This window comes from Haliotis rufescens, unplaced genomic scaffold, assembly GCF_023055435.1.
Source record: "Haliotis rufescens isolate VD_foot unplaced genomic scaffold, xgHalRufe1.0.p SCAF_1, whole genome shotgun sequence".
Taxonomy (NCBI): domain Eukaryota; kingdom Metazoa; phylum Mollusca; class Gastropoda; order Lepetellida; family Haliotidae; genus Haliotis; species Haliotis rufescens.
In genome coordinates, this window is record NW_025963779.1 from 50,323,474 (window position 1) to 50,340,502 (window position 17,029).

The following is a 17,029-nucleotide window of genomic DNA, read 5'->3' on the forward strand; positions in this document are numbered from 1 at the left end:
GCGCACGCACGCACACACATACACGCACGCGCACACACACACACACACACACACACACACACACACACACACACACACACACACACACACACACACACACACACACACACACACACACACACACACACACACACTGTTTATTTGGTCATAGCCGAAAGGAAGAGAAATATTTCTCATGACTAATATACAGTCATCTATATGGTACGACATTAAATTAGTCACTCCACCACAGCTTACTTGAATCATTACATTCCTAACTTGCAGTAGTTCAGTTTACATTAGCCATTCATGCGGCATGGTACGTATCTCAGTGGGCAAGGACTATAAAACCGACATCAGTCCGGACAAGTACAAGCACATGCACACGCACACACACACAAACACACGCGCACGCACACACGCCGAAGCTTTTTTTTAAGCTGTGTGTCTGTGATATCAATGTCTGAAAGACTTCTTCAAATTAACAGAATTTCCTATGTGTACACTGTCCTGCGTCACAACATTTAAACATACATCCGTTTGCCACCTTTAATTCTTTGTACTGATATATACACGACAATGTATGTACAAAAACGTCTGTTTATTACAGGGTTTGGTCTGTTGGAAAGTGGCTCCGTCTCCAGTAAGAATGAAGTGAACATCATGGTGAAGAACGCCGTGGATGTTATCTGTGGAGGACTGACATATTGGATGTTCGGATATGGACTGAGTTTTGGTGAAGATGAACGCTACACTAACCCTTTCAACGGCTGGGGGGACTTTTTTGTGACGGCGGACGAGGAAAGTTTGGGATACGTGTATTCAAAGTTCTTTTTTCAGGCGTCATTTGCAACGACAGCTACAACGATCGTTTCAGGTAACGCATTTCTACACATGCATGTGCTATTAACTCGCCGTGTATACAACAATGTAACACTATAATGTTCACTATAATGTACATGTATGTGTATGAAGATAAATGTACACATAGATTGGAGCGGTGAAAAACCATGTTGCTGAAAGCGGTCGCTCGTCATCTGAAGGCCCGGGTTCTATTCCCAATATGGGTACAATGTGTGAAGTCCGTCCTGATTGTGTTGGAATATTGCTAAAATCGGCTTATAACTCAACCCATTCACTCATTCAAAACGATTATCTCATATGTGATGGAGTGAGTGAGTGAGTGAGTGAGTGAGTGAGTATGGTTTTACGCCGCTTTTAGCAATATTCCAGCAATATCACGGTGGGGTACACCAGAAATGGGCTTCTCACATTGTACCCATGTCGGAAATCGACCCCGGGTATTCGGTGTGACGAGCGAACACATTAACCACAAGGCTACCCGACCGCCCCCATATGTGACGGAAACGTACAATCCCATAGCCATACCCGATGTCTATTTGTATACGCCATTCCTTCCATGTTCGTTGTCTTCTCGTGCTTATCCCGTGGTAACTGAATCTCTGAGTTTGACCCTTTACTGTTCCTGGTGTCAGTTGGAATATTGGGGTTACACAAGATGTAAAAGTAAAATCTTTTTATTGTTCATTATGTTTGTGGTCATGCCACAGTAAGATCTTCCATAAAAAAGATACCACAGACGTGAGCCATAAAAGTAATTACTTTTACATATATATAACTGTAAGATACACTTTTTGATGGTACTGGCTGGAAAATATCTGCCAAACCCATTCAGTATACAGTCGACTCACGAAGGAGACGATTTGGTTATCCCGGACACCTAGTTGTACTTTCGTTGTATGTACAATATGTGTACTGTATTTAAATATGCTTGTATATGATTGTCCGACAAAAATAAAGTACTGGCCTCTCTAACGTCATACAATTCTCATAATTTGTAAACCCGCAACACATACTCCGACACATTATTCATTCGGCAAACCATGGTTTGCACAAAGTATAAAGACGCATGTTATAAAAGCAGGTGTGCTATTCAGTTATTGAAGTTGGTATTTGATAAACTATATTGTTTGTTTGTTTGTTGTTTAACGCCGCTCTCAGCAATATCCAAGCTGTATGACGGCGGTTTATAAACTATATTGGTTTTAGGTATGAATACACGATGCCATTGAGAAAGTGGTCAAACGTAACATATGCTATATGTGGGAGTACACTTTCTCTGTAAAGTACATATTTTAGTACATTTTGTGTTGAGCCCTATCCGGGACTTGAAATTAATATACTCTCAGAGTGAGGCACCTAATCAACCCAAAATATACGAGAATCTGTACTTTACAAAGACAGTGTAATCCCAAATATAACCTATATATTACTTGGTAGTGAATATCTAACGCTTGATTATCATCCCAGGCGCTATGGCGGAGAGGACAAAGCTTGAGGCGTACATCATATTTTCCTTACTGAATACATTCGTATACTGTTTCCCTGCCCACTGGTTCTGGGGTAAACAAGGATGGTTACAGACTATGGGTGTGATTGACATCGCTGGAGCAGGACCAGTGCATTTAGTTGGAGGGGTCACTGGCTTGGTGTCCACTCTTCTTTTGAAGCCTCGTCACAATCGCTTCAAGAGTAAGAAAGCACCTCAAATGGGATCGCCTACAAATGCAATGCTTGGCATGTTTATGCTGTGGTAAGCTCTCTATAAATACGATCGATTTAAATATATTTCAAAATATGTAACTGAATATATTTAAAGGGTTGAAGAACTCACAGTGGAAATTAAACAAACCAGTAGATGTTAGAAACAACAACTTACATGTAGAATATATGTATGTATGCATGTATGTATGTATGTATGTATGTATGTATGTATGTATGTATGTATGTATGTATGTATGTATGTATATTTGTGTGTGTGTGTGTGTGTGTGTGTATTTGCATGAGATCAGAACTACATGCTAACAGTGTGCGAACTTTGGTGTTTAAGGTGGGGTTGGCTTGGATTTAATTGTGGAAGCACTTTTGGAATATCCGGGTTGAAGTGGAAGTTGGCAGCCAGGTACTGTACATTATACCTAGAACGTAGAACGCAGAAAGTATTAAGCAATTCCCCGCAAAATAGAATCAATTTATTGTGGCCTTACCATAATATTGTTTGTAGTTCCATACTATCTGCTCTAAAATTGTTGAATGGAAATACCATTAGTTGAAGTGGAAGTTGGCAGCCAGGTACTGTACATTATACCTAGAACGTAGAACGCAGAAAGTATAAAGCATTTTCCCCAAAGTAGAATCAATTTATTGTGGCCTTACCATAATAGTGTTTGTAGTTCCATACCATCTGCTCTAAAATTGTTGAAAGGAAATACCTTTTGTTGAAGTGGAGTTTGACAGCCAGGTACTGTACCACATGTATATAATTGCTTAAACATCGTTAATATATACATTTCCTAAATGATGACAATTCAGTTCACTTGTGGAGCAACTCTAAAGTATAACAGGATCCAATGATGTGTTTGAGTTGAGTGCTCAAATCTAACGCATTGAACTAAAAATAAATAATTAGAGAGTGGCGGTCCCCAGAGCATATTTAGATTGTCGCTGCCATTGACGTTCTGTCTAGCTTGTGTCATCATAGAATAGACATCTAGCCCGTGGCGTTCGAGGTAGATCTATAGAAGATCGGTCGCTGTTTGGAAACACTTGTTATGAGAACGCTAATTATTGTCGGATAAATCTTTGTACACAGAGTTTAGCGAGTTCGAAAATGTCATCATGACATTACATTATTGGAATCTGATGCAACCACAGATTTTGACAGTCTCACCTTCCCAGCAAAACCTCTATTAGCAGATTAGACTTCAGAAACGACAATGGCACGATGTGCAGGATACAAAGCCATACACTTTCCTTAAGAGTGTTGTAATTATTATTGATAAATCCAAGTTGTTGTCCCAACCCTACTTGGTGATAGAAGAAATGTCTCTCAATTGCAAGGCTTTGGCCTTCCATCTGATATATAGTCAGGATCAGAAGTAGGTTCAGAACCAAGCATGGAATAGTAACAGCTTCCACAACGTCCAATTCATTACGTACTGGTAAACACTTATTGTAAAACTAATGGGAATGTGTGCTGCAGTCTTATTGGTTGAAAAACGTAATTCAATGGGATTCGAAGCCTGGATTCACTAATTTAAAAATAACGTGCTATTCGGCTTCGTGGATACCACGTCAATTAAATATTAATTTAAATCAATGTATATCAGAAGAACTTCGACACTTTTATTTTGTCTGTGCATATTTTGCTGACCAGGCGCGTTAAGTCATAACGCATATGTGATATCCTTCATTGTATAGTGACGTCATAACATCCCAGGGCGACGTCATGTCTGTCTCACAACTGTGAGAATTTAAATCGACAGAGTTGTTTTTGAAAATGGCTGATATCTTTAGTAGTTTACACAATCATGTATGATCGAAAGCTTTAGAATCAAATACTCAATACATCCCGCAAATATGAAAACACCACGTTTATCTCCTGATTCAAATGAGAAGTCCAGAATATACATGTAGTTGTAGCACAACAGCCTTGTTATTGGTTCCTAGGAATCTCCGCGTCTTTTGATATCGGTTCCTTGCTTGGAACTTGGCCAAAGTGAGCACTCTGCTAAGGATCAACAGATAGAGCGTAAAAAGTAAATCGAAAGAAAATAGAATCAATTAAGGCCTTAATATGATAGTTCAATATTACCTGCTCTAGAGTTGTAAGTAGGATAATTGTCTTCGAAAACCATCCTATAAATAAACATATAAATGGGTACACGGCATATTTTATTACCTATATTCTAAAGTCACAAGAACAGTGATAATTGTGATACACAACCATCGATACATTTCACTTTAACGTTTTGTTATGTGTATAAATACAATGTGTTAATTCACTTAAAGATATCCTGAATTTAACAAATAAAAGTTTTCATGAAGAAAATTAAATCGTAAAGGAAACCTTTTTGCGATTAATATTTCTCTGCAATAAAAACAATACATGTACTGCATGCGGATGCTCAGTGCGTACGGTATGGCTAATGTGAGTATTGTGTTTTCTATGCCGATGTCAAATTTATTGATGTTTCATATTACAGATCGGCTGTTTCGACTATATGTGCATCGACATCTGGAGGGATTGTTGGACTCCTCCTGAGGTATTTGTAATATTATCATGCTTGAAACAGTCTTATCACTATCACACTTCTAATCATGAATAAGGAGTGGTGCTGAAGCTTTTAACACTGATAGGACCTTAATGTGGTTGTTTGAGGTTCGTCGTTGAGATCATAATCAAAGTCTGCAATCAAGTCGATTAATTATGCTTTCCCTAATCATATTGATTGATTAAGGACAAAATATATGGTCTTGGTATTCAATTAAGAGGTCCTTTAGTATAATTGATTTACTCCAGATGGCTTATTTGTTAAAGCCAATAATCTTCAAACAAATCAAGGGTTGCATGCGTTCAGGTCGGCATGATGCTCTCAAGATAACCAGACAACTTCAAGATCACAGAAACGATCTTCATATTGTTGTATGCATCATGACATCTGTCCCATTTGATTGCTTAGTCATCGAGTGTAATCGAATAGCAAACCTGTGACGTGGACTCCCACGATGCGCATGTTTCACTTGCATGTGCCCTAGCTATTATTTCTGTACAGAATAATGCATGGAACTGTTGCACGTTGTTACATTTGATACCTTCTGAAAGACTACTCGTATGTCCCCATACAAAAAGTGTAATGCACACAACTCGTAAACGTAGGCTTGAGTACGTATGGTACTTTGTATTAGGTTTAGATCATATCAAAACTCTTTGAGATTAGTGTGACGAATAGGATTATGATCTTTAAGGCGCGGCTCTGCTTTGTTCAAAGGTAATTGCTGATACACATCCATTCAAATATTGTGATATGTCATGTGAAATAAATATGGGCATGGGGTGGATGATATGAATCCACAATCGTAAACTGAACCACTGCAAGTTATAAATGAAGTAATTCATTACAGGTAAGTTGTAGTGTACTGACAAATTTCGAAACATATAGATGAGTGTATATTAGTCATGAGAATTTTTTTCACCTTTTCGACTATGACCATTATGATGAGAGGTACGTATAATTATACCAATTGGGGCGGTCGGGTAGCCTAGTGATTAAAGCGTTCGCTCGTCACGCCGAAGACCCGGGTTTGAATCCCGACATGGGTACAATGTGTGAAGCCCACTTTTGGTGTCCCCCGCCGTGATATTGCTGGAATATTGCACTCACTCACTCACTCACTATAATACTAATTACCACTGCAAAATGTAATAATGTTAAATTCTGAAGAGTATGCATCACTACACTTTGTGGTCGTTGACCTTCGTATTTCGAAATATGCTCAAAAGTACAGCATATCTAGAAGTTTCGTGCCGCTGCACGTGACAAAATCAGATGAACATAATGCGTGTACGTATACCAGCGACAGGTGAGTGATTTCAACCGTTCTTATATCTTATATAATTTCACATTAACTTGTGTGATTATCTATTGAAATATGAACGACATCTTTTTCATATATATAAAATACAAAAGTCCAAAGATGAGCTGTATAATTTACTCAACCGGTTTCACGCATGTTGGTTGGTTAGTTGGTTTGTTGTTTAGCGCCGCACTCAGAAATATTCCAGCTATATGACGGCGGTCTGTAAATAATGGAGTCTGGACCAGACAATCCAGTGATTAACATCATGAGCATCGATCCACGCAATTGGGATCGATGACATGCATCAACCAAAGTCCCTTTTCATTCCACATCGTCTTTTACGGAATGGCAATTTTACAAGCGCCACTGGAAATCGCCTTTCGTATTGCTGGCTGGTTGATCAGGTCCCAATAATTGGTTGTCATCTGACCCTCGTGAGGTATTTTGGAACGGATTGTAATCTGGGATCAAGTGTAAGTAATCCCATGGTCAATATCAAATTAAGTCAGTTTTAGAAAATAATTACTTGTGTTCTAACGGGTCCGTGTGAAGCCAGAAGATCAGGTGACAATAATGCTTTAACTCCACTAATGAAATGCGGCTGAAGATGTTCGTCTTGTTCACCTGGCATGGGTAACTTCAAGTTTCTAATAGTTAAAATGATCAGATGGAGTCTGACGCGGACGCGGAGGACTCTAAGTAACCATTTCAACGATTAATTTGATAATTTCATTTCACTGAATGTTATAAGTTATCAAAGCATGCTTCATTTATTGTAAAAGAGGTTACTTCAATAAGCTTTGGTCAACTGTCATGCTTTATAACTTAATATATATTTATTTCAGTTGATAATTTCATGAGATTTCGTCCATGTCGCCGTTGCAGAAGACTAGATTCCTTAGCCCTCGATGCGTACTTCGCGGGTTCAAATCCCGCTGGCAACACACGTATTTCGTGAAATTGTTCTATCATCAGCACATAGTTCCGTTATTGGCAAATGTTGTTTAAATGTCAATCCAGCCTGGTCAAAGACAAAAGGGGGCATGTTTTAAGAGACACAATGATGTCTACAGAAGTCATTCTCATTGAACACGTCTACAGTGCAAATCCTATTATTAACAAACATAAGACACCCGGAAGATCCGGGGTAGAATAGGTCTTCAGCAACCCATGCCGTAAAAGGCGACTATGCTTGTCGTAAGTGGCGGAATCGGGTGGTCAGGCCACTGACCTGGTTGATACAAGTCATCGTAGCCCAATTGCAAGGATCGATGCTCATGATATCAATCACTGAATTGTCTGATGCAGACTTGATTATTTACACACCACCGTAATACAGCTGGAATATTACTGAGTGCGACGTATAAGCAACAAACAAAGAAACAAACAAACGAAACATAAGAACAATCCTGACGTACTTCCCAAACTTATTCAATGCTAAGTTTTACGCGAGTGATTATTCACAGATACATCGCCTCAAATGTTAACTGTGTGAATCGTGCGTGCGTGCGTGTTTGTGTTCGTGTGTGTGGATGGTGGATTGATTGATTGATGATTTATGATTAAGTACAGATGCAAAATATTTATTTTCAAATGCGAAAATAGACATCGATCACATACTTATATGTCACCTACGATTGTTTAGCACATCACTGTTTGTGTTTCAGCTACATTGTGAAGAAGCGTCAGTTTGATGTGGGTTATCTGATTAACAGCATCCTTGGATCTCTTGTTGCTATAACTGGTGAGTCTAATGCCATTTGCGCAGCAACTGATCTACAGGTCAAAATGATACAATATTACCGATGCGCATGGACACTTTTATTCCATTAACTACATTAGTAATATAAGAATCGCGCTAACATGTTGTCAAATAGGGACAACAAGATGAACACCTGTCCATCATATCGACTGACTTCACCGCTAATTTGCCTTTTCCGCCCAATGGAATCTGTTTCGGCGGATAATCGAGACTGGTTATCTGTGACGTTGGCGTTTTATAGTAGACTTCAACAGCTCAGCCAAAGAAATACTCAGGGCCCATTTATTGCTGGATATTTGTAAAATGAATCATCCGTCTAAAGCCGGTTTGACGCATAAGTAGATATTAATTTCTTGAGCATTTTGACTCGTTAAGCATTGTTTATCTGAAACTAAGATATCGGGCAGAACCAATTTCTCTATTTTTTTCAATTTTGTGGCTATGTTGCGGATGACACACAAGCCCGGCACACAACCAACCATTCGATAAGCATAAGTTGCTGGGGACCTATTTTAACACGGAATTCCCAAGGGGCTACCCACTGGTCCAGTGTTAATGGTTAATTGATATAAGGAGATTCTCTTACAAAAATTATTGAATATAACCCGGCAATGGATGTATTTTACGAAATATACATGCTTCGCTTTGAATGTCGTGTGGCTACGTCAGAGTAGAATTAGGATGGTTTCATTTTAACCTTAAGAAATAGTTAAAGAGACTCCGAAAATGATTTTAGAAAGACTTTAGGTCTCCGCTGAATCACACGTGTGAGGAAAAACTATATACTAGGATCTTAGTTTACATGGAGATAATTCTCTTCTATGAATATTTTGTTATTTCACGTTCACAAATATGACATACGTAAGTCTTTAGTATGCCATTTAGTGATTTCTAAAATTTGATACATGGAATAGTAATGGATCAAACTACATCCAGAAGACCAATTCAAACACTGGCGACGAAAGTTATCTCCTTTATTTCCGGATTTGACATTATAAACTGAAACAATGGCTCAAGTCTTGACAAAATTACATCCAAATAAGTGAATGAAGGTTTGAATTACAACTTGCTTACTAAAATAGTTAACGAATCTGATCGTTTGTTGATATATAAATAATTTAGTAAAAATCGAAGAATGTCATTAGATACCCATCAGTTTAAGTGGGTAACAAAACTAAAACTGTCTTTATCTGATTTTCTTGGTGCCTGTTTTGCAATGATAAATAACATCACAGAATCCTTACAACAAAATCGTTTTTATATAAAATATGCATGCGTAAGGATAACCTTTGCACCTTTTGTAATAGTGAAATAGCAACTCAAATTATTTCATTCAACAAACTGCAAAGTATTATCAATACTCGTTTAGATACTGATATGATTTTTTTTTCCTGCTTGAAGATCCCATGGCAAGCATTCTTGCGAATCGCATTTTTATTATTTATCAAAGAATGTATTGCTATAAAATATAGCGGTATTGATGTGACTGTTCACCAACTGATTCACTCTAAAACCACAATTTTAATATTGAAAAGTATAGTGTCAGGGATCCTAAATTCTGTAGCAAACGGTCAAATATAATCTTCAAAAAAAGAAACTTGACATAGATGTAAAACCACTTTTTGCCAAATATCTAAAATAATTACATTAAATGAGAACCAAATAAGTCAAACAGAAAGATGATGTGTCTATAATTCGCGAAAACACATGCAAAGCACATAAACGTAGCGTTTGGGGATCAATTTTACAGCTTCATCCAAACGCAACCGCCTGTAAAAAAACGTGCAGCACAGGATCCTGCATTTAGGCATGCAGGCCCCCCTGCTGAATGGGTATAAAAATCCACATCAACGGCTGTTCATACAGTCCTTATAACGGCAGTAGAGGCGGTGACAGAATGCCAAGACTGAATGCAGCTCAACGGAACAACGCCATTGGGAGATTACAAGCTGGAGCAACTCAGCAAGAAGTGGCCAGGCACTTTGGCGTATCGAGACAGACAATCTCCGCACTGTTGACCCGATACAACAACACCAACAGAGTTGACAACAGACCAAGGTCAGGAAGACCAAGGCTGACAACCCAAGTACAAGATCGATACATCCGGCTGCGACACCTCCGAGACCGCACTACCACAGCCACGTCTACAATTACACAGATCCCTGGGGTACGCAGAATATCAGATCAAACGGTACGCAACAGACTGAGGGAGGCTGGACTTTTTGCACGAAGACCTGTTCGACGTCATGTATTGACCCCACGTAATCTGGCGGACCGTCTGCTTTGGTGCCAACAGAGGGTTAGATGGGCATGTGCAAGGTGGAGAAGTGTACTGTTTACTGACGAGTCCCGTTTCCTACTCACACGTGCTGATGGGCGCGCACGTGTCTACAGACGTCGGGGTGAACGTTACGCCCCCAACTGTGTGCAGCAGGTTGTCCCATTTGGCCGGGGGAGTGTCAGTGTATGGGCCGGAATTCATCACGGTGGTAGGACGCCTCTCGTGCATGTGGCAGGTGCATTGACAGGTGTGCGTTACAGAGACTTGATCCTACAGCCTTACGTTCTTCCTCACGTCAACGTTCATGGCGGACAGTTCCAGCAGGACAACGCTCCACCGCATATTGCACGTGTTTGTCAGGACTTCTTACAGCACAACAACATCCAGACATTACCTTGGCCAGCCCGGTCACCAGATTTGTCCCCGATTGAGCATCTGTGGGACGAGTTGGATCGATGCGTTCGCAGAAGGAATCCACCGCCCCAAACACTTCCGGCGCTCCTTGGTGCACTTCAGCATGAATGGCAGCACATCCAACAGCGTGTTATTGACAATTTGATTGCATCTATCTGTCGTCAGTGTCAAGCGGTGATTGATGCACGTGGTTGGCACAACCGGTACTGACATTATCTGTACCCCTGTGACATTAACTGTATCGTGTACGTGTGTCTGTCCAGGTGACACGATTAATGTTTTGAACATTATGTAGATTGATCTTCAAACAGTGTTTCAATTATGGTTTCAGTGTTCTATTTTGAAACAATCGCATTATATTACATTTTGAAAGTCATTGTCAAGTTTCTTTTTTTGAAGAGTATATATTCCTCCTTAAAGACTAAATTGTGTATCTTATTTCTCTCCTTCTCTATCTATTGCTTATGAATGGTAGGAACAATTCACGCAAAAAATGTACTCTCTCGGTGTATGTCTCCTTTCGTCTTTCACACAAACCTTTCGCCTATGCATTCAATTCCACATTATTTCTCAACAATCTTAATTTCTGTAGTTCAATAATGATGTTAGGGTTATTCCAGCCACGTGGGACCTCACACTAGCTGCTCTATACTTCTAATTAAACCAAGAATTTTGAAGAGTGTCACGAACACGTCAAGCGAGGCAACTTGCCAGCATTTTAAACCACTGCGACACTATTACACCACGGATGATTATCATTACCCCTAACGGATCACTGTGCAATCCTATTAATATTGCGATCTCAACTCTCTAGAGATCATACACCCCAAACTGCCATAAACCGCTCGAGGGTTTGCTTCCACAATAAATCTCATCCTACCGGGTACCATTGTTTCAGTGGGAGGCAGAATCGAAGCTCGCAGGAGTACCGCTGGCTGAGAGCAACCTCCATGCACCTATTCTTCATTGACTAATTTATAATCAATACATGTACGTAAACATATAATCTAAACTGTATCATAGGTGCAATTCATAAACTTCACGGGCGGTCGGGTAGCTTAGTGGTTAAACCGTTCTCTCGGGTTCGTTTCCCGACATGGGTACAGTGTGTGAAGCCCATTTCTGGTGTCCACCGCCGTGATATTGCTGGAATATTGCTCAAAGCGGCATAAAACCATACACCCTCACTCATTAAGGTTCACGCGACAAATGAACGAAATAATGCGATCAATTAAAACAATTATGCGATCCAAACTGATCATTTATCACAAAAAATCAGGCAATTAATCATTAATTATTTTATGCCGAAATGAAGAAAAATCGTGAAACAAGGGGATTAATTAGTTATCATACCTGCACATGATGATGATATTATCAAAGGATACATACGTTGTAATCCTTTAAACAAGAACTCAATTGTACATTCCAGCCACGTGTGCAATAGCCCATCCTTGGGAAGGGTTGTTGATCGGAGTAGTTGGGGCATGTCTCACAATACTTGGTATCATCGTCCTCGAGAAGCTCAAGATTGATGACCCTGTTGGTAAGAGTCTAAGAACTTAATATCTATCATATATCTCACCCTGCTATGCGCCATGATTTAGTTAGTTTTCTATCGCTGTGAAAAAGCTTCCATCACACTTCCTGAAGAAACTCATGACCCCGGGTAACAGGGATTATATTTTTAAAATTCATTTTATATCCCCATCTCATTATGTGTCTGTAGGCATTGAAATGAATCATGTTGTATTGCTCAATTAATTTAATCGTCTCTTGGCAGTGCGAATACGTTCATTGACGTATGACATGTTTTAATTGTCATTGGGATATTCCGTTTATATGACCTCGAGTTATATGCATGAAGTAACGTAATTCCTCTGTCAAACTTAATTCCTCTTTGTTATACAATCTTAGACTCCTTTGTACCCATAGAAGTGTCTTCCTAAACAGGAACAAAAGAAAAACAAATGTCACCACGCACGACTTATATCTTTATGAAAATGGTGAATTCTGAGTGGGCGACAAGCAACCGCCATCTGAGAAATTGCGCATTACCTGTCTTGCAGGCTGTGTTGGAGTCCACGCTGTGGGCGGTGTATGGAGCCTGCTCGCGGCAGGGTTTTTGTCGAGAAAGGACTCATTTGCAAGCGAACTTCAACTTCACAACGTGCACGATGGTGTCCTCGCTGTAAGAGTTAAACACTAATGTTGATTTTAGTATGTTTCTATCAGTTTATGTTTACCAACAGTGATACGCTTCCGATTAAAATTTTAAAATACCCTTTACAGATCCGACGTTTGGTTCTATTATATTTAAGAATGGAAATAAATGTTAATTGTAAAGACTTCAGTTTTCAAAAAATGAATGCAATCTGTTTTTCACTTTATTAAGAAAGATACATATAACCAAACAAACGGTTGCTTGTTTATACTGAAAGGTGTGCTGAACGAGTAGTCGTAATGGAAATGGTTCTATCGCTTTTATTATATTCATTGTCAATAGAAATCTGACACTATGTCAATGCCCTCACATGAGCTTATCTGAAACACATGTAGGCATATTAACTGACCCTTATTGCATTATCAGCCTATGTTATTTAGATGAACCAAGGGGCATGTTAGGTGATACTAAATCCAGATGATTACCTTTATCGACAGTTGTTATCAACATCTGCCATTCACGAGGCGAAGCAGAAAAGAGTGGCACTGATTTGAACTCATGCTCGAAATCTTCCTCGGCAATGAAATGAATAGTCTACACAGTGCCAGAACGGATAAGTGGCAATTTGATAAAGAAACATGTTCATGTTATTATGCATGTCGAAAGCAATGTATGCCAAATTAAACGTACACAGATTAACCATTTAAATGCTTATACGTTTAGTGTAATTCAAATATGCAATGTGTTGCGTCAATTGATTTAAGTTTCTCCTTTGTTTACAGGGCGGAGGTTTTCACCAGCTTGGCATTCAAACTCTTGCTGTAGTCGTTTTGATCGGATGGTCTTTTGTGACCTCATTTATATTTCTGAAAATAATTGACATGGTTATTGGTCTTCGGGTCCCTTTATGTGAAGAGATACTAGGGGCTGATATGATCGAACACGGGATTGGTGAGGCTACCTACGACAAGAAAACAAAGAAGGTTGTGTATGATGACGAGGAGGATTTCCTTGTAGGCCGGGCCAGTGGTCAACGTACGCATAGCCTCGGTAAACATACAGACCAATGCTACAAGAGATACCAAGCACATTACCAGATGCACAAGAGGCGCCTTCTCAAAAGATTCCACTTCTACATGAAAGGTCGTCTATGGAAGACTCATAAACTAGATCCAGATGACAAACCCTGCGATCAAGGGCAGGCATATTCTAACGACAGTGATGGCGTTCCTAGGGCCATAGGGGACCAGTACGATGGTTTCTTGTATGAAGACTTTGGACATTCAGACAGTAAAATGAACGGCAGATTTCACTATAACACGCCGAGGCAGGAGTCAGATATGAACTGTTACAGCATGTGGATCGACGGGCCCAGGGAAACACAGAGGGACAAGAGGACGGAAGGTACACCACAGGCACTTCATTCAGATCATGCTGTTCGTTCCAAGATGCCTGAAATGACGTACATTTGACTGCCTTTCTTTGTGGTAGCTTTGGTATTGCCTTGTGCTTGGCCCTGATTGACATTTGTGACAAATGAGGGCCCGTCCTTATACGACTGCAGCATAATTTATACTTACTGTTAATACGCATGTTGTCTTTGCGTATGTAGGCTAATCCAAACAGTGATCATAACTTTTTCAGACCAAATATATATTATTCAGTTGAGAATTATAGTCACATCAGCAATATTTTAGTTATATCGCGACGTTTTATTACATTAATAATTCATTTATTTAAAGGCTATAAATCTCGTTGACAAAGGACAGTAATGAGATTATCACATATATAGATATGAAACTAGTATGCAACCACAGAAATTGGACTATTCATAACAAGACTTTATAACAATAGGCTTTTGTAACTAAAGGCCACCACACTTTGCACCATGGGAACTTACGGTACATCAGCTTCCTGCATTGTACCCCAGCCGGATTCTGTACTTTTAGATATTTGATACGTATAATATGATATTTTATACCATGTACATAATAGTACATATGAAGTACCTTTATAAATAGTGAGTGAGTGAGTTTGGTATAACACCGCTTTGAACAGAAAATGTCAGTTCTGTCACGGCGTGTCAGCTTGTTGTGGAAGGAAAGCTCGAATTGGTGCAGGTCTCAGACGTTTGGTGCTGACAAACCTAGAAACATCATCAGAGTGAACCTGGCATCTCCACGAACATAATATGTGACCAACACATCTCCACGAACATAATATGTGACCAACCACGAGATAAGGGACATTATGGGTATAAAAAAATATATCACATTTTGCCTTCTCATTATTTTTTAAAACTTCACGATCTTATATTAGGAACACGAAAATACAACTCACATGGCATCGCATTGTTTAAGTAATAATTGCAGTATTTAGATATTATGTTTGATTTTTATGCTTTAATGCTGAAAGGTTTTGAAATAATGGTTTTATTACATTACGAACTAACGAGAGTAAAATTCGGATATTTCTCTGTAGTCTGCACACATGGCGATTTTTACTGCAGTACGTTGACGTCAAACGTCTTTATGACGTCACAGCAGAATTCTTTCGTAACACCATAAGGTCCATTTTTTCCTGGTGGGTCACAGGCAATACTAAGGGACGCAACTCCGACACATAGCGAACTGCCCTATTATGAGTAATAGATTCGGAAAAGGTCAGGAAAATGATGTGTTGTAAATGGCTCCTCATTTCACAGAAAACTTGCGTGTTTTAAAACAGTGACCGAAACACAGAATGCTAAATGGTAGTACTTTAATAGCAATAACCCTATCAAATGTTGTACAGTATATAAACGTTATGATTAATGGTCATAGTCGTCTCATTGTAATGGCTTTACAGTTTTAAACATATACGCTGAGTCAAATGTTGAACAGCTTTAATTACATCTAAACTTATATTGTTAATTTTTTTTCGTACTCAGCTATAGTGGTAACATGTATAATTATCGTTAGATAATAATCATAGATGAATAATATAATCAACAGTTTGAAGATACATGAAGTCGTGTCTACAATATTATGCCTCACACAGCGGTTTTGCAGCACTATCGACAGCATATATATATATATATATATATATATATATATATATATATATATATATTATATTATATTATATATAATTAATTAATTAAGGCAATCGATAATAGAATGTTCGTTAAAAGCACCAGCAAATATTAGTTGTCGCAGAAATGATGGGTTCATAAACTGTTCAACGTTTATAACTATGCTCTACTGTACACAGATTGTGTAAAACTTTGTGAATTGTATCTGGTAGTTTGGCATTCTTGAATTAAATCATATATTGGCTGTTTCTTTTTTAAGTATTGATATTTAGAATGCTACTGTGGATAACGTTTATACTAATGCAGCTGTGAATAGAGCCACAGTTCTTTAATTGCAAATGCTTGCTAGCTCGGCACCAATGGGGTCTTAATTAATGGCTGACCGAAGATGAAGAGTGTTTATATACCAACAATCTCATCCTAACCGACAACGTACAAGAACGTGTGTTATCTGTAGATACTGCGTTTACACAGGGACTAAGTGAGGAACACCTGTCACTGTCATGCAATCTCACTTTAGTTTGATACACTGTCCAATGAGAATACGTTTGCTTTGTAAGTTTGTTACCTGCAAGCATCTTGAAATAAATATTATGAGTGTTTCCAAATTCCTCACCCATATGCATGTACAACCACTCCATGGTATTATTGATTGTGTAACATGTGTTAAAATTATATCAGATAAATGGAATATATAGCATATGATATTTTATACATTTATACACTCCTGCCAGGCGCCTGCACAATGATAAAACAATTCTCATCTGTGTGATATACTGAAACCCTACGTTATCTGTCAAATCAAACGTGTCCCGACAGTTACAAATATCCTGGCATCTGTTATAAATCACTTATTCGCCTGTGCAGCTGTCACTCTATTCGTTAGGCAAACAATTACGGGCGTGAGAACAGACAGGT

General features: G+C 38.9%; 1 protein-coding gene across 1 annotated transcript in view; it reads left to right on the forward strand.

Moving 5' to 3' along the window:
- LOC124131375 (putative ammonium transporter 2) overlaps positions 1 to 16,125 on the forward strand; it is a 33,655-nt gene extending 17,530 nt beyond the window's left edge. Inside the window, exons 2-9 of the mRNA XM_046494614.2 lie at positions 590 to 856; positions 2,311 to 2,593; positions 2,891 to 2,962; positions 5,046 to 5,105; positions 8,088 to 8,164; positions 12,307 to 12,420; positions 12,944 to 13,065; positions 13,821 to 16,125. Coding sequence (XP_046350570.2) covers positions 590 to 856; positions 2,311 to 2,593; positions 2,891 to 2,962; positions 5,046 to 5,105; positions 8,088 to 8,164; positions 12,307 to 12,420; positions 12,944 to 13,065; positions 13,821 to 14,510 — 1,685 coding nt within the window. The 3' untranslated portion in view covers positions 14,511 to 16,125. The remainder of the gene's footprint in view (positions 1 to 589; positions 857 to 2,310; positions 2,594 to 2,890; positions 2,963 to 5,045; positions 5,106 to 8,087; positions 8,165 to 12,306; positions 12,421 to 12,943; positions 13,066 to 13,820) is intronic.
- The last annotated feature ends 904 nt before the right edge of the window (positions 16,126 to 17,029 follow it).